This window comes from Zalophus californianus, chromosome 11 (genome assembly GCF_009762305.2).
Source record: "Zalophus californianus isolate mZalCal1 chromosome 11, mZalCal1.pri.v2, whole genome shotgun sequence".
NCBI lineage: Eukaryota > Metazoa > Chordata > Mammalia > Carnivora > Otariidae > Zalophus > Zalophus californianus.
Genome location: NC_045605.1, coordinates 5354909 through 5373643, shown reverse-complemented (window position 1 = coordinate 5373643; position 18735 = coordinate 5354909). Strand labels below are relative to the sequence as shown.

Here is an 18735-nt window from a genome sequence, read left to right as displayed (position 1 = left end):
AGCTGTCAGTGAGATCACCTACATATGGCTACGCTATATATCCTAGACTTCCTCACAGCATGTAGAGATCAGATCCGTTACATGGGGCTCATGCCTTCAAAAGCAGCTCGGTCCCTGAGAACCAGGCAAAAACCTCTTCTAGTATAGTTTTGGAAGTCACATAGTGTCAATTCTGCTATATTCTACTGGCCAACCAACTGGTCAGCCCAGATTCAAGGGGTAAGAGGAACAAATAAACCCTAGCTCTTAACGGAAGGAGTGTCAAAGAATTTGAGGACATGTTTTTAACGCTAAGACATCTGATAATCCTTGGCTGTCTTAATATTTTTTCTAAATAAAAAGCCAGGGACTAAAAGCTTATTGGAAGCTCTGGGCATTAAGTAGGGCTTTTTGAGAGTGAGCATGACTGTAGAGTGCTATGGCTGGGTTGTTTCACTGGGGAAGCCCAGAGGTCAGCATCTCCAGCAGTTTTCTGTCGGGCTGTTTTGATAACCCAGAGAAGGCCCTGTCAATCTCGTGACTGGCTGCCAAGGTTAGAGGAATGGAAGGAGAGGAAGGAGAAGCCGCCTGCATGACTCAGTCCCCATCATCACTTTTAGTGTGGTTTGCCAGCAGCTGTACCTGATTCTCATCAGACCAGAGACACTTTATTTTTAACTCTCTAGAGAATAATCCACCAGCCTCTCCTGGGGGCCAGGGAAGGACAGAAGCTGTGTCCTAGGGAAGGGGATTTGGGCCTCTAAGAGTTTCTTAACATATTTTCAAGCAGTCTTGCTGTTTTTGATCCTGCCTTCACCCCTATTTCCAGAGACACCTAATGCTGCCAATTCCTGAACCTTCTGGGAGGTCCCGTGGAATAAATCAGGTTGCTTCTTACTTTTCCACACTACCTATTTGGGATTTGCTTCCTCAGGACTACTAAATCAGTTATTACGTCACCTGTTTTTCAGCTTCCAAAATGAGGTCTTTCCTGCCTCGTTCCTGATTTTTCCTGTCCTTGTGGGTTTATGCTTTCTTGGAAAAATCCTTTTATGTTAACTTTAGTGAAGTTTCAAAAGGAGCATAATGCATGCCTTAATTATGCCACCTCTAACCAGAAGTCCTGATTAAGCAGACACTAAAAAAGACAAAATCCTAGATGACATAATCACTATTAACTTAGGAGTTTAAATAAAAGAGATTGCTGTTAACTCTGTCACATTGTAAAAATGAAGTGGGGAACAGTATTCCCCAGAGTGGATTTGGGATGAACAGCTGTGTCTTAACCATAGTTAGAGTGGCAGACCTGCTCAGCAAATTAACAGAAGGGAAGAGCTGAAAAAGTTTAAAAGAGAAGAAAAACTTTGAAATTTTCTTAGAAAATTTCTAAGAAAGCCTGGGTACAAGGCCCTCAGAGCAGTAAGCATGGTTTAAATGGTTTAAATGACATTTCTCCTTTAAATTGCCTGGAGTACTTAGTGACTTGGAACATCTTTCCATGTTCCTCCAAACCAGTTTGTGTCTGGCCCACAAGGGTCACAATGACATTCAGATTTTAGGATTCTATCTCTAAGAATAGAAAATACTGTCCCAGGACTCTGTCAAATAGTCTTGGTTTTTATCTTCTGAAACCTCAGTATAACTGCAAACCCAAAGGATGCCCCTCATTAGTACTTCCTTCTGTAGCAGTACTACTGGTGGCAGGGAGATAATGCCATTGAACTCCACTGCCATCAGCACCACCCACTAAACCGACATCTCCTCTTTCTAATGTTCACTGAACACTAACTAGGGAGCGAGCTAGTTAGAACTTTTTATCCATGATCTCACTTTATCTTCATAGCAACTCTATGATGAAAGGACTCATCTTATATCTGACATAACCAAGGCTTAGAGGGGTTGGTAAACATAGATCTGGGAATCAACTCGGGCTGTCTTCCGAACCTGCACTCTCAAGTGCTATACCATGCTGCGTCAGAGGGAGAGAGATACCCAGACCAGAAGTTGATACAGTGGATATTATGCAAGAGCTGGGAAAGAGAAAAATCCACAATGCATGAAAATATTACTCGAGGTTTCTGAATGAGAAAACAACAACAAAATCAAAACCAAAGGGGAAGTTCAAAGATCCCAAAGCAGCCAAATTGCAAAGATCTCTCAGCTTTGCCCCTTGCATAGAATGTTCCATGGTAACTGTATTGATAATTCAGCAATAGGACACTTACAGAATGTTTGCTGGAAATGAGACAGTGTTGGAGCTTCTGGGGCGATGTTGTAGAAGTGGGTTTTTAGAGCTCCGCTCACCAGTAGATTATATGCCAGATCAGTTATATTGATGCCCACAATTGCAAATGAGTACCTGCAAAGTGCAAACCACAAAGCCAACTGCATGTCACATAAGCATTTAAAAATAACCTAATTTTTAAATTGCTGTTAAATTATCAGACTGGCAGGTTGCCGTTCCCTTTCTACCCAATCTTTACCCTGAATGTTGTAACTTACTAGAAAATGCCAGTAATGTAACCAAGGGAATTAAGAGTCCATATGCTTTGATTTGGTAATTCCATTCCCAAATATATGAGAGAAAAAAATCAGAAACAAAGAGCTTTATACTCAAGGATACTCATTATAGCAGTATTTATAATGGCAAAGACATGGGAACTATTCAGATATTCTAAAAAAAGATGACTGGTGAAATAAATTATGGCAATCTCATATTACAGCCAATAAATACTGTATTCCTAAAGACTAAGTTAGAAACATTATGTATGAAACAAGCTTTATTATATGCTCACACATGTGCCCAAAAAGAGGGCAAGAATGAAGTGCCACCAAATATCACTGTGCTATGTTAGAGGAATAATATAGGGGTGATTTTTTTGTTTCCTTTCCTGTATTTTGTATATTTTCCATAATAAGTCATATTACTTTTAAAAAAAATGAGGCAAAATTTAAGTATCTTGACACTCACGGTATATTTCCTAGTTCCTTTTCTACCTGGCTACCAAAAATTAAATGGAATTGAGGCCTTAAGTCTGTGGGTAATATAAATCCAGCACATAAAGAAAAGGAGTTCTCCATTCAGAAATATTTTTGAATGAAATGGGGCATTAAAAAAACTAATAAAGTAAATTTATAATCTAATAGTCTGATACTTGATAAGAATCCTTAAAAAAAACCCTACCAGATACACTTATTATTTATTTATTTATATTATTATTTTTTAAAGATTTTATTTATTTATTTGACAGAGAGAGACACAGTGAGAGAGGGAACACAAGCAGGGGGAGTGGGAGAGGGAGAAGCAGGCTTCCCACGGAGCAGGGAGCCTGACGCGGGACTCGATCCCAGGACCCTGGGATCATGACCTGAGCCGAAGGCAGACGCTTAACGACTGAGCCACCCAGGCGCCCCCCTAGACCACTTTCTTACACCCTACACAAAAATAAACTCAAAATGAATTTAAGACTCAAATGTGAGACCTGATACCATAAACCTAGAAGAAAATATAGGCAGTCGACTCTTAGACATCAGCCTTAGCAACATATTTATGGATCTGTCTCCTCAGGTAAGGGCCACCCAGGCGCCCCTACACTTACTATTATCTTTTTTAAATAGGCTCCACACCCAGCATGGAGCACAATGCAGGGCCTGAACTCATGACCCTGAGATCCAGACCGGAGCTGAGATCAAGAGTCGGATGCCTCACCAACGGAGCCACCCTACCCTACCAAATATAACTCTAAATGATGATTTCTGAAAATCGTTTCCATATAGTTATAACTTTGTAAAGATTGTCAGTTGGTCAAAGGCAAAGCAGCACCATAGAATCACCCAAATAAATCCAAAAACATATAAACAGATTCTTTTAAAAGTTCAACTGGATTATGTATTTCCATCAGGACATTCTTCATCTTTGTCATCTTTTACCGTGTTCTTAGGACATTTTTTTTTCCTGGTCCTGGTTCTGATTGACAGCCTTTATATAGGAAATCCCACACTCACCCAATTGCTTTATCCATCCTTTTCTTCTCCCATTCTGCTTTGCTGAATTTGCTGAATGAATGAATAAAGAAATAAAATTTAATCTCTAATTGGTACTTTTCTCTTTTAATGTTTATATTAAAACTATTGACTAGATGCAGAGATGTCTGTAACTCAGTTCTCAAACACTAATCAATTTAAATTTTATCAATTAAAAATCCACAGTAAAATTGATGTGGAGCTCAGGAATGGGATTATTTAAAGCCCTGCCTTTCATTCATGTTAAAATATGCCACCTCTTTTTAAAGTGTAACTGCCTACAAACCAGCCAACTAACCAGCCAAAAAGGCATTAGATTTTTACTTAGAAGACTCATATCTGAACTAAACTGAGTTAGGGATGAAATTTAAGAAACTTCAAATAAACAGATTTATAAGCATATATTTTCTCTTAACAAAGCTTTAAAAATACATAGTGTCTCAGTATTTGTTAAGTGAAGTCTTTTTCTGCATTGGAAATAAAAGAAAAGGCCAAATGACCTCCACTCATTTAATCACTTATAGGATATCCTGGACCAAAGAGAATGAATCCCTTTTTTCAAGAAACACACAACAACAGTGACAACAACAAACTTGTTGCAAAATTCTCTTAAACTTGAACGTACTTATGTCCCTCAGGCTACTCTAGGACTTAAGAGATGGAGGTTTACAAGAGCAATACAGCAATGTGTTTCATGCTTGCTGTTGGGTAGACAGGAGAGAGTTTCCTTAGTATACATTGCTGCTCAACACCTGAAGTATTCAGGGCCTGACAGAACCTACGCTGCTAACACAAGTGGTCAATATATACTTACTTTAGACATTGGTGAAGGATAGTAGCATTTTCAAAACATTCTCATTTGTGTTTACTAACATTTACCATCAATATGAAGCGATTAATATTTGAAGTTCAAATACTACTCAATTTTATGGTGGCTTGAGGAACAAAGCATGGTGGCTTTATCTATAAGCCTACACACACACACACACACACACACACACACACACACACACACACACACACACACAGTAGTCTCTTCTTAAATAAGAGTATTCACACATAAACTATCAAATATATCCTCTCTGATGGTTGACACAAGAAATAAAACTACAAAGCCTAGCTTTGAGAATGGCTCACAGCTAAAATTTATCATCCTATAATGATTAATCAAAAAAATATTCACTTCCCAATGACCATGGAGGATTCATGTGTTTTTCTGATGTTCTTCCAGGAATACATCATGAGTATAGTATGGACTATAGACATGGACTCCCCAGACAATTTTAATTGGAGGAAGTTCAGAGTCTCTACATTACAGAAATATGCAATTCAGAAAATGCAGTCAAAAATTAAATTAAAATAGCTTGATTTTAACCAGGTTTATATATATTTATTATATATTTATATATATAAAATCAAGAAAGAGCTAAATGATTTTACTGTTTTTCTCAAATAAAAAGGTAAAAAAATGAAAATGTAATCTTATAAATAAAAGATTATAAATACAAATTTAGAAAGTATAGTGTAATTTAATGAACCTCAGCCAAATGAAGCTTGAATAATAGTAAGGTGGCGGGAGCAAAGTTAACCTGTTTCTGAATTTTGAGAATGGTATGATAAAATTTTGGGTTGATTTTTTAAATATGAACACTAACAAGGAACTTGGCATGCTGAGGAGAAAAAAGTGATACAAAAGCATGACTGCAAAATGGCAGAACTCCTTATATACAGTAACTACTATTTTTAATAATGAAATTAGAAATATATAGTAGAAGAGAAAAACTGCTCTATGCAACAAAACTTCCAAATAAAATGTCCCTCTCTGGGGAGTAGATGAGGTCAGAGCATGTGTGGTGACGTGTTCAGCCATTAGGTGAAGTGCTCAACATGGTTCTCTGATCAGGGACAGCCGTGGCTGTAGAAGGGCTCTTTGATATTTTGTTAGATTGGTCTAATCTGGTTTTCCTTCACTAAAACACAACCTAAATATAATGAAGTATAATAGATAAAAAGTTGGGAAATGTTTTTTGAAAAATTTTCATGAATTTATATTTCTGTAAAAATTCTTACCCATACTGATTCTAAAATGAAATAAAAGCAACAAAACACAAAAGCAAACAGGAAATACCTTATTTCCTCTTTAGTGATATCCCTTCATGTAATCAGTTAAAGAAAAAAAAATTAGGAAGTTAAATGAAAATGCAAAATATTTAGAATCTAGATTTTTATCAAGGAAAATAAAAAAGCCTCAGCATTCTGGATTTTCTCAGTTGGCCCCTGACTTCATGGCTCCCATTCCCCCCTCTGTCCCCTCCATGTGCTCCTCTGTCTCTGAAATCTTTCTTTCAGACTCTGCCTTTCTCCTTCCATATGCCCACCTCCTTAATCCTCTGGACACCAGCGATGTTATCAGTCCCTTTAAATACTCATCTCACTTGAACGGTGCCACTTTACATCCTGAATCCCGTCATAAGTACCTGAAGTTTTAACCCTCCTATTCAGTATCTGTCCAAAGTGCTCATGTGAAAGAGCTTTAAGCCTCACTTCTGGCGGGTTGATGCTCCTGAGAATCTCTCACATATCTGTGGAGGAGAAGTTCCTCTGACCTAAGCCATCTTCTATTTTCAGTAATTACCTGCATTTTGGATGAAGAGAGTCAGAGAGGACCTGCTGAGCTGCTGCAGCGTCCCTTTCTGCAAAATACCTGCAGTTGGGGGAAAAGAAAACCACAGCTCCATACCTGTTGGATGCATTCATTTTAATCCAGTTTCAGGCCATTTTGCATTCAGAGGTAGACACCAGCAGAAGACTCCCACTTGTTCAGCTCTTCCAGAGAACAGACAGCTTTTCATGATAGGATTTTCCAAATATAATGACAGTGTAATAGGGTAGTTGTAAAACCCACACAGATTTAGGAATGTATCGAGTGGGTTTGAAATTTTATCTTTTTATTTTTAAAGATTTTTATTTATTTATTTGACAGAAAGAGAGAGTGAGTGAGCACAAGTGGGGGGAGCAGCAGAGGCAGAGGAAGAAGAGGGAGACTCCCCGCTGAGCAGGGAGCCCGATGCAGGACTCGATCCCAGGACCCCGGGATCATGACCTGAGCCGAAGGCAGACGCTTAACCAACTGAGCCACCCAGGCGCCCCGGTTTGAGATTTTAATTATGAACTTTGCCATTCCCCAAGGAACCAAGGATATTTGTAGTTAGAAGGGTTATAGACGAGGGGGCAGGATGAGGCCCCTCAGAAGGCAGAAGCAGCCTGGATGAAGGGACATACCGAGGGGCTGTGACAGTCAAGGGACAGAGAGAGGAAGAGAGTAGAGGAGGTGGGAGGTGATGCACTGCAAGTGCAGTTTTCTTGGAGAGTATTCACGGGTATTTGAATTCTGGATGAATGGAAAATACGGTGCTAAAAGCAAAATTCTACCCTAGGGAAAAAGGGCAATGAAATTTCTCAAAAATACCTTATAAAATACATCACAAAAAGTATTTCATAAAGATAGTAACAAAATAAAACATTAGCATATGTTATTTAATTTGACATGTATATATTTCCCACATAAATCTGAAGCATGAAACAAGCTCTTGAATTTTCTCTCAGAAATTTTCAAACCACAGTCAGCAGTTTTAATATACATGTCCAGGATTATTAATGAAACTGAGTCTCTCTTCATACTTTTGTTGGCCATCTAGAAAACCTGGATGTCTTTTGTGTCTTATCTGTTCATATTTTTTGGTCCAGCATATCTAAAAATGTCTTCAAACAAATAAGACAAATAACCTTATAGAGAATAATATACCGGATAGGGATCCTTTATCATTTATGTGAGTGTCAGACTTGGCTTGTCTTTTCACTTTATTTATGGTGGCTTATCTTACAGAAATTTTTTTAAAAGATTTTTTATTTATTTATTTGAGAGAGAGCACGAGAGGGGGGAGGGTCAGAGGGAGCAGCAGAGTCCCCGCTGAGCAGGGAGCCCGATGCGGGACTCGATCCTGGGACTCCAGGACCATGACCTGAGCCGAAGGCAGTCGTCCAACCAACTGAGCCACCCAGGCGCCCCTTATCTTACAGAAATTTTTAATGTGTGAAATGTATTGATTTTTGTTTTATAACTTGTGCTTTTTTTTCTTTGTGTCTTTAAGGGATCCCTCCCTATATATCGGAAAGATTTTCTCCTAAAAGTTGTAAAGACTTGTTTTTGACATTCCATTTGTGAAACTGAGATTGAGACAGAGGTAGAGATTTTTTTTTCTCAGCTCTACTTATTCAAAAGCTCATCCTTTATCCACTTCTTTGTCACAATATCTTTGTCCTCAAAATTTACTTTTCATTCATTCATGTTATGTAATGTGGTATTTACAACATTTCATAAAAGAATAGGTGATTATTAAGTGTCCCAAATTTAAAATAAAGGCAAACATCTAGAGGAAAAATGGGGTATATCAAAAATGACTAAGGCTTAGTTTCTTTTATTTTTATTTTTTTGAAGATTTTATTTATTTGTCAGGGAGAGAGAGAGAGAGAGAGCGCACAAGCAAGGGGAGCAGCAGGCCAAGGGAGAAGCAGGCTCTCTGCTGAGCAAGGAGCCTGAGCAGGGCTCGATCCCAGGACCCCGATCATGACCTGAGCTGAAGGCAGACGCGTAACTGACTTGGCCACCCAGGCGTCCCAGGCTTCATTTCTTTTTAAAATACATAGCTATCCTAACTAATAGGATGGTGTCAAATCGCAAAGAACCACTGAAAAGGACTCCCTTTGGCTTGAAAAATAGTGACTCCATATGAATTAATTTAAACATGAAAAAAAGAATGAGCACACAGTTATTTGAATCATGATGAACATATAAGAACCATGAATTAAAAATGGTATTTAAGGGGCGCCTGGGTGGCTCAGTTGGTTAAGCGTCTGCCTTCGGCTCAGGTCATGATCCCAGGGTCCTGGGATCAAGTCCCACATCGGGCTCCCTGCTCAGCTGGGGAGCCTGCTTCTCCCTCTCCCTCTGCTCCTCTCCCTGCTTGTGTGCTCTCTCTCTCTCTCTTTCAAACAAATAAATAAAGAGGTAAGGGCCTAATTGTTTATTTAAAAAATAAAGTAAAAAAAATTTTTTTTGGCCACTAACGAGGGACCTTGGGGCACTAACTCACTTTGATAATTGGCAACTACATGGAAAAATCGAGCATCTGTCCTGCCTGTATGTTAGAGAAAGTAAATAACCATAGTTGATGAAGGAAACCAAGTCTTTACAGAATTCCAGCCAACAATTGTGGGAGGAATCACAGAATTGGAAAAGCCCTTTTTGTGCAATTGATTAAGTCCAGCAAAGATCACTGAAGGATGAAATGGCTGATGGGGGACTCGGCAATGGAGCCATCAGGCTGCGACGCCTCCCATCCCTCTCAGCACAGGACTGAGAAGGGGACACTGCAGGCCACCCTCAGATGTCAACCTGAACCTACTCGGGCCTTTCCGAATACCTCCAATTTTCAGAAAATCCAGACCATGGGACATTTTAGAGGATAGCTGGCCTGGGGTCTTGCACAAGTTTATGACATTGGGGAGGGGGCAAAAGGGGAAGGCAGAGAGGGGGAGACATAATAACGAAGGGCAATGTGTAGATATTCGTATGGAACTGGATTGGAAGAAACCAGCCATAAGAAGACATTTTTGAGAGAGCTGGGGAATTTTAATATGGACTGGATACAGATGACACCAAGGAATCACTGTAATTTTGTTAGATGTGATAGTGGCACTGTGGTTAATACAAGGTAATGTTGATGTTTTTAGAGCTACATACTGAAATGTGAGGACGAAATGACAAACAGTAAAGGATTTCATTAACACACTTATGCCAAAAAAAAAAAAATAAGCGTTGCAGGTGTTTCAAAATCTTGATAATTATTGAACCTGGACAGTATAAGGGGGTTCTTTACAGTTTTCTATTTGTTTTTGTATCTACTTAAATTTTTTCATAATACAGAATTAAAAATAAAAACATTTGAGATCTGGTTATAAAACACAATAAAGTTTGCCAAAGAAAAGGGAGAGGTAGTACCTTTTTAAAATTTAGGAACCTGAGTTATCTCTCAGAGGACTTTCAGAGGACTTCACTGTTTTCTTGGAGCTTTCTGCCAAGTGGCTTTTGGAACTAGTAACTCAACTTTGTCATTTCCATGTGACTAGGACATCACTTTTTAATACTCGACCCTTCTCCATTTTACTTACTGCAAATTGTATAGGCCTAGAAGTCCCATTCCTCGAAAATCTGTTTTAGGATCATCACCTTGGAAACCAATTTCACACCACTGCTTAGAAATCCGAGATTCCAATGGAGTATTGGGCTTCAAGAATTTCCATAACTGGAAGACAAGACAGAAAGTTAGCATGTTGGTGTAAACACAAACACTCTTTCCTATGGTAGATTTTGTAAACTACATTATTAGGAGGCGTTTTACAAAGCTGAATATAGAGTTGATCATATTTCAATGATTTGGACAGCAGTTCTCACAGTATGGTCTGAAGACTCCCTGGAGGGAACTCAAAGACCTTCTCAGAGGGCCTGGGAAGTAAAAACTACTTCATAATAAAACTAGGTTATTTGCCTTTCCCTCTCATCTTCTCATGAGTATATAGTGGAATTTTCTAGAGGCTGCGTGACATGTGATAATGTCATTACTCTGGAGGCTATGGAATGTGTACTTGTATATTTTAGTGTTTTACATCTTTCTGTTTTAATTTCTAATAAAAATAAAACTGCATAATCTCCCACAAAAGGTCCTCAAAAATATGTAAGAGAATGAAGGTAAGGGGTGAACAAGGAAAAATTTGAGGCCATGTATTATTTTTACAGCATTATTAACAAAAAGAAAAGTGGACTGACTTGAGTTTCATTTCTCACCTGCAGCAGAGGTGAGAATAAACAAGCATCATATAGCTGGATAAAGGAGGATCATTGATGTTCATGAATAAATAAACCTCAAAATATATTATCATTTTTAAGAGTTACCTAAAAGAATTTTAATTCCAATCAGTATATATTAATTGACAAATACAAACTGCAAACACTATGCTCTTCACTGCCTAAGGAGCTCGTTCTATTATCCTGAGTTTTCTATAGAAAGACAGATTCAGCACATACTATTACTTGAGAAAAAGTGAGACCCACAGCTGCATAAATATATAATGCTCAAACTAGTCTTTCAAATAGAGATGGGCATATAAGCAAATTTACTTTTTAGACTATTAATAATATATCTTTATTACAGACAGGGACATATACAAATGTAAAATTTTCTTAATACTATTTCAGGCATAATTCAACTTCTAAATTGTTTATTCTATGATGTATGGATTTTAAATCTTACAGAGAATAGTAATACAGAAATAGCTTGCTTTATAGTGAATTGTCACATCTGACACAATATAGAACATAACATTCAGTGACAGGAAACACTAACCAAAAAAAAAAAAAAGATACAATTCAAAGGATGCAATATGTTAGTGGCTCAACAAGTAAATGCAATCTGAAGGGTGACAGAAAAAATTCAGAGGGAAGAAAGTAAATCTGTCATGCTTGAAAACAAAATAGCAAACATGAGTATAAGAAATTTCTTTTTCTATTATGCATATGAGAATTTGCCAGTGGTCTACATTCATTAGGACAGAAAATGTTTGAGTTCAACAGAGAAGCAATAAAAAAATGAGAAAAAAGGCCTCTTTTATCAGATAAAGGGCTAGTATCCAAAATCTATAAAGAATTTATCAAACTCAATACCCAAAGAACAAATAACTCAATCAAGAAATGAGCAGAAGACATGAACAGACATTTTTCCAAAGAAGACATCCAAATGGCCAACAGACACATGAAAAAGTGCTCAACATCACTCAGCATCAGGGAAATCCAAATCAAAACCTCAGTGAGAGGGGTACCTGGGTGGCTCAGTCGGTTAAGGGTCTGCCTTCGGCTCAGGTCATGATCCCAGGGTCCTGGGATCGAGCCCCGCATCAGGCTCCCTGCTCAGTGGGGAGCCTGCTTTTCCCTCTCTCTCTGCCTGCCACTCTGCCTACTTGTGTTCTCTCTCTCTGTCAAATAAATAAATAAAATCTTTAAAAAAAAAAAAAAACCTCAATGAGATACCACTTCACACCAGTCAGAATGGCTAAAATTAACCAGTCAGGAAATGACAGATGTTGGCGAGGATGCAGAGAAATGGGAACCCTCCTACACTGTTGGTGGGAATGCAAGCTGGTGCAACCACTCTGGAAAACAGTATGGAGGTTCCTCAAAAAGTTGAAAATAGAGCTACCCTACGACCCAGCAACTGCACTACTGGGTATTTACCCCAAAGATACAAATATAGTGATCCGAAGGGGTATGTGCACCCCAATGTTTATAGCAGCAATGTCTACAATAGCCAAACTGTGGAAAGAGCCAAGATGTCCATCAACAGATGAATGGATAAGGATGTGGGGTACACACACACACACACACACACACACACACACACACACACACACACACAATGGAATATTATGCAGCCATCAAAAGGAATGAAATCTTGCCATTTGCAATGACGTGGATAGAACTGGAGGGTGTTATGCTGAGCGAAATAAGTCAATCAGAGAAAGACATGTATCATATGACCTCACTGATATGAGGAATTCTTAATGTCAGGAAACAAACTGAGTGTTGCTGGAGTGGTGGGGGGTGGGAGGGATGGGGTGGCTGGGTGATAGACATTGGGGAGGGTATGTGCTCTGGTGAGTGCTGTGAATTGTGTGAGACTGATGAATCACAGACCTGTGCCTCTGAAACAAATAATACATTATATTTAAAAAAAAAAAAAAGAAAAGATAGTAGGGAAGGGAAAAAATGAAGGGGGGGGAATCGGAGGGGGAGAGGAACCATGAGAGACTATGGACTCTGAGAAACAAACTGAGAGTTCTAGAGGGGAGGGGGGTGGGGGGATGGGTTAGCCTGCTGATGGGTATTAAAGAAGGCACGTAATTGGAGAACTGGGTGTTATATGCAAACGATGAATCATGGAACACTACATCAAAAACTAATGATGTAATATATGGTGATTAACATAACAATAAAAAATTAAAAAAAAAACTAATGATGTAATGTATGGTGATTAACATAACATAATAAAATAAAATTTAAAAAATAAAAAATAAAAATTCTTTAGGAACTGATTTGGTTACTGCCACAATGAAAAAAACAAACAAGAACGAAAGGAAACAGTTGGTAAAGCTCATCACACTCATTTGGTCAATAATTCAAAGGAATCTCAGGGCCTTACACAGTGGAGTGAAATGGCAAAAGCAAACATTTCATTCCTATAGCTAGGTTATAAACCTCATTCATTAGGGGAATACTTTAGGGGAGTAAAAGTTTGAATAATGCTTAAAAAAGAAATTCCATTTTAATAATTTTGTGTATCATGACAGACTAGACCAATGGCTAAAAAGTGTTCTTAATTAAGTGCTTAATCCTATCTGCTTTAATAAGGGCCACTTTCTCAGAAAATGAAAGTCGATTATGCTAACGTACTTCTATGAAGTGCTACCATGTGTATATTTCCTTTAAGAATGAGCTACTGGATTCTCCTCTGATAGGCTCTTCTCTGAAAAAGTAAGGGGAGGAGGCAGGGTGGCCCTGAAGGGTGAGGTCATTTGTTGCATATATGGAGCTGACCAGAAACCTGAACAAAGGTGGCGGGCCTCTGATGGGGGGCTCTGTGGAGTTCAGCCCTCCAAACTGTGCTGGTGGGGGTGGAGTTATTACAGAGTTACCTGCTACAGGCAGGAGACCAGAGATAGAAAGGGTGATTCCTGTGGAAAATGACAAGCTTCAGATGTGGAAGCTGTACCCTGGGTCAGACTGTCATCCGTCATGGCCTACGCTCTGTTTAACTGTTCTCTTTGCACTGAGCCTTTACCACAAGCTTATTTCAACATTTCCCCTTGTCTCAGGTCTGCTGCAGAAGAGCAAGGGCAAGGCCATTTGTCTATCCATTCATTCAAGGAAAAGCAGCCTCACACCAAGGCCACCTTGGAATTATCTCTTCCCATCAGGAGAGGATCTTTTAATTTTGGGTTTTGTTTTGTTTTAGATGGGGGGGGAAGAAGGGACAGAGGGAGAGAGAGAATCATCAGCAGGCTCCACGCTCAGTGCTGAGCCCAATGCGGGGCTCGATCCCATCACCCTGAGATCATGACCTAAGCCGAAATCAAGAGTTGGATGCTCAAGTGACTGAGCCATCCAGGAGCTCCTATTTTTTTCTATTAAGTACATGACTTCACCTAAAATTTTCACCTTATTATTAATGTGGTTAGCAAATGTTTAGTAGAATAACATATTGATGAATAACATATGGACAGTGCTATATGAACATAAAGTAATGTTATTCAGTTTCATCTCACCCTATATTTGAATGATCATAAAATCCAGATTTTTTTATATTTTAAGACTAAGCACTGATAATGATCTCCCATGTTTATAAATGAAAGCACTTAAACAAAATGGCAATATAATACCTAAGTCTGTAAATCAAGGATTGGCCAAGTTTGCCTGTAAAGGGCCAGATAGTAAGTATTTTAGGCTTTGGTGGCCAAATGGTCACTGCTGCAATTACTTAATTTTGCCACTGTAGTACAAAAGAAGCCACAGACGGTGGTATACACATGTATTTACATACATCAATGAATGGACATATTCCACTAAAACTTTACTTACGAAAACGGGTGGCAGGCCAGATTTGGCCCGCAGGCCTTAGTTTGCTGGCTCTTGCTCTAAACAATTTATGAAGTGGGTAGCAAGGGTGTTACTACCCACTTTAAAGATGAAGCAGCCTAAGATCAGGCAGTTAAGCACAAACCACAGGCCAGCCTCTTGAAATACAAATGGGAACAAGACGCATTTCTCCCCTGGGAAGGGGTGTAGTGCGGTAGCGTGGAGCCCTTTCTAACTATGTGAGCTTGGGCAGTACTGAACTGCTCAGCCTCGTTTTCCTCACCCGAAAATCTCACCACAAGGTTGTGACCGTTAAATGAAATAATGCTGTAAAACATTTACTGTAATGATTAACATGTGCTAAATACTCAATGTTTTATTATTATTGATTTCATTATCATACTTGGGATTTGAATACACTAAAGAAGAGAAGAGATCCCATTCCTAAGTATTCTTGGGGAGACTAGAGAAGATTTCAAAATCAAATGAGTAAGGATTTAAAAAAGTGCTGGCTTTTGCTGTGAGAATAATAGGTAATAGAGGGAACCACATGAGCAAATACCTGGGCATAAGGGATGGCACGGCCTATTCTGGGTCAATGACAGAGCAGAGAGGACACAGGAGATACAGCTTGGAAAAATAGATTGCAAAGGGTCCAAAATGCCATGCATGGGATTTCTTCTGTCAGATTCAGGGAACCTAAAGTTTTTAACCTAAGGAATAACATGACTAGATAATCCCTCCAGCAGTATTTTAGAAGATGGAAGGGAGGAAGCTCATACTTAGTGGCAGAATTAAAAGGCTATTATAATGGCCCAAGCTGGAGATAATGCTGGAATAAGGTGGTGGGCATGGGAAACATTCAGGAGCTATTTTGAGGGAGGTCTATGGATAAGATTTAGTGATTTTTGTAGATGCATAGTATCTCCCCAATTAGATTGCAAGACACTTGAGGGTAGAAAAGATGCCTTTCCTCAAAGTGCTTAAGGCAGTAATGGACAGTCCTGGCTTTATAATTTATTAGCTCTATGAATCAGAATCTGGACTGAAATGCTTGTAGTTTGCTGTAGATACCAACCATCACCTTGCTTACCTCTTACAGCTGTGCCAGTAAAAAATAACACATACAAACTCAAATCACAACCACAGATAAAAGGCATATCATAAAAGTTCTTGACTTCTAGTATCTAATGAACCACAGTAATTCATGCTTTTCCCTGTATTTGTTGAAAACCCACTATATGCAGCATCCATACAACAAGATCAGCTAAGACGGTGCACAGCAGGCACCTGGATGTCACTGATTCTGAAGGCGTCATGGCCATTCTAACGAATTCTTCAGCTGCCTGTGGCCACTCTGTTAATTTTTCCACTTCTCTTTCATTCACCTCTTAGTTCTCACCTTAAGTCATTTTAATTACGCTTGACTACTTCTATCAGAAAATATGATAAAAAAAGGCAATAATAGGAAAGGAAGCTCAGCCAGTAGGTTAGCTAAATTTAAGCAGAGCAGAAAGGGAAGAAGAAAAACTACTGCTAAGAATGAGCCTTCTTTCATTTTTAGGGATTCATATCAGATATAGCACTAATTAGCAGAGACAAGTCATCTGCGTAAGTATTTACATACACAAAAGCATGCACTCCTTTACACAAAAATACAGCACTCCTTCACACAAAATTACAGCTCCTATTGACAGTTTTCAATAAGATAAAGTTAAGGCAGCTAAACAAATGTTTCCTTCCAATTTTGTTAGTGTCTTTGTATTCCAGCAAAGGACAAGGAAGCACTTCATCCTCAAAAGCATCTATTTTCAGAAGTGAATTTAAAAAACATTCCAGATGAATAGTTCTAACGGTTGGGTCTTAATTTCTTAAACTCCAAATTCAGTGTTTTGAGGGTCAAGTTTTATTGGTGTTTAATAATGCACATCAGATCATGTAAGATCTTTAAGGTTTTGCTTTGACAGCCAGAAGAAGTATTTACAAGTGCATATTGTTCTTCTAACAGTTTTAATAAACCAGATATAAACTTTAACTTCCTCTTCTGATACTCTCCAAGTTACATGAATAAATAATCAGCAATAAGATCTTAGGTAATTTCCCAAGAGGGCTATTGCTGAAGCAGAAACCAACTTCATCATCTTTGATGTCTATTAAAAGTCATAAATGGAAATTCCAGGTCACTCTTTGACAAATGCTTTTTCTCCTACTGGCTTCCAATACAGGTAAGCAGCCTAAACCTGAGCCAGAATCTGAGCACTCATGGAAATCACCTCTGATGCTCTCTCAGATTTAAAAAAAAAAAAGGCTTTACATTTAGCTTCCCACATGAATTTTCTAAAGAAGAATTTACCTCGTACATCTGAACCAGCAAGCAAAGTAGGCTTTACCAACCAGTTACACGCTTGTGTCTTATTCAACTTTATACCCTCCCCATCAGAGCAGTGTCTAGCATGTAGCAGGTGCTTGGCAGAGGTTAGCTGCCCTAAGAAAAGCACTGAAATGTGTTCGAGGTCTAACCTTCAAAAGCATTTCTTCATGTTGGGGGTTATCAGAATCATAGGGTTCTCTGCGCAGTTTTTCCACATCTGCGATAAGGTTTCTGTAGCCAACAATTTGCAGAAGGCAAGCCTGAAGAGAGATTCCCAACCTAAGGTGTTCAAAAACAGAAGAAACACACATGAGGAAAAACAGAGCATATATTTTGGCATTTGTTCACTTGATGTGTGCACAATAGGATTTCCATATCTATTTAATATTGAGGAAATTGCTCGTACGGGATGTATTTGATCGAAGCCCAGTTTTTCTTTTCTTTTTGTGGACAAAGAACCATATTTAGTTTACTGAGAAAAATAAAGGAATGTAACATTTCCTGCATTGGTTTCACAATCTCTTCTGACTTGAGTGGAGGAAGTACAGTTTCTTTACTGAAGCTCCATATGGACAGTTGTAGAACTTGGCTAAAATTTACCTTTTGTTCTGGCCTTTTCTTAAACCAAGTTGCAACAATACGGCTTAAAAAATAAGGAAGCTCTTTTTGCCGGTGACTTAAGTAAGATGTAGAAAATATAGGTGATAATGTGTGTGAGAGAGACAGCTAGCTCTCAGGGGCACAGTGGAAGGAAAATTTCAAAACAACAATAACAAAACAAATACAAAAACATCTGTGCTCGGGAGCATCCCTGACAGATGAGGCAAAGCCAAGAGAAAGAACTCACCACTTTATAAAGTTTCTCATTCCATTCTGACTGCTCTATTTGTCTGAATGCTTTTTCTTGTGTTGAAACAAAATTTGCTTTCCTTATTACCAAGTGGTTCAAATTTTGTTCTCTGAGCAAATTTATTTCCAACTTTCCCCTGTCATGACTACTTATTTTAAGATAGTGATTCTTTCTTCTAGTCTGATCTCCAGGGTTAAAAAAAAAAAAAAAAAATCCTGGATTTCTTCAGTTCCCTTTCATGGGACATGGGTTTCACATGTTTTACTCTCTCGCTCAGTCTTCTCTGAATGTATTCTGTTTGAATAACAGCCCCCTTAAAACAGATCACCAGAACAGAAAACAGTTTAGCAAGCATGATATACAGAGGATCACTACTTCCCGTGACTTCAGTGTTGTTTTTCTCTCCTACAACATAGCAGATAAAATAGGGTCTTTTCGAGTAGTCACATAACAACTTTATCAAGCTACTGTCATGTAAATTATTTTCCTGGACTTGTTTGATGGCATTTTTAAATATAAAGGTAGTATTTCACATTTATGTATTCCGGTTCTTTCTTTATAGCCATTCACTTTTGTAGCTCTCCAAGATAGTTGAACATTGGCAATTTCATATGATTCCATTCAGAGGTACTGTCCAATATGCTCCTACTCCCAATTCACACTACATTTGAGGATTTTTGTTGTGGTGGTTATTATAATCATGACTATCTTTTTTTTTTTTGAAGGAGAAAATGAGATATTTAGAGGTTAAGTCTAACGCTGGGAGTA

At 38.5% G+C, this 18735-nt stretch overlaps 1 protein-coding gene across 3 annotated transcripts in view; it reads right to left on the bottom strand.

The window, feature by feature from the left end:
* Positions 1-18735, bottom strand: part of ELMOD1 (ELMO domain containing 1) — a 66659-nt gene that overhangs the window by 8744 nt on the left and 39180 nt on the right. For 2 of the 3 annotated variants that reach the window (XM_027581399.2, XM_027581400.2), the window contains 6 exons: positions 17267-17396; positions 10234-10367; positions 6638-6706; positions 6131-6154; positions 3985-4035; positions 2205-2338 (listed from right to left, as the gene is read on the bottom strand). In XM_027581399.2, the coding sequence (XP_027437200.1) occupies positions 2205-2338; positions 3985-4035; positions 6131-6154; positions 6638-6706; positions 10234-10367; positions 17267-17396 (542 nt within the window). The remainder of the gene's footprint in view (positions 1-2204; positions 2339-3984; positions 4036-6130; positions 6155-6637; positions 6707-10233; positions 10368-17266; positions 17397-18735) is intronic. The other variant, XM_027581397.2, reaches the window with a different exon arrangement.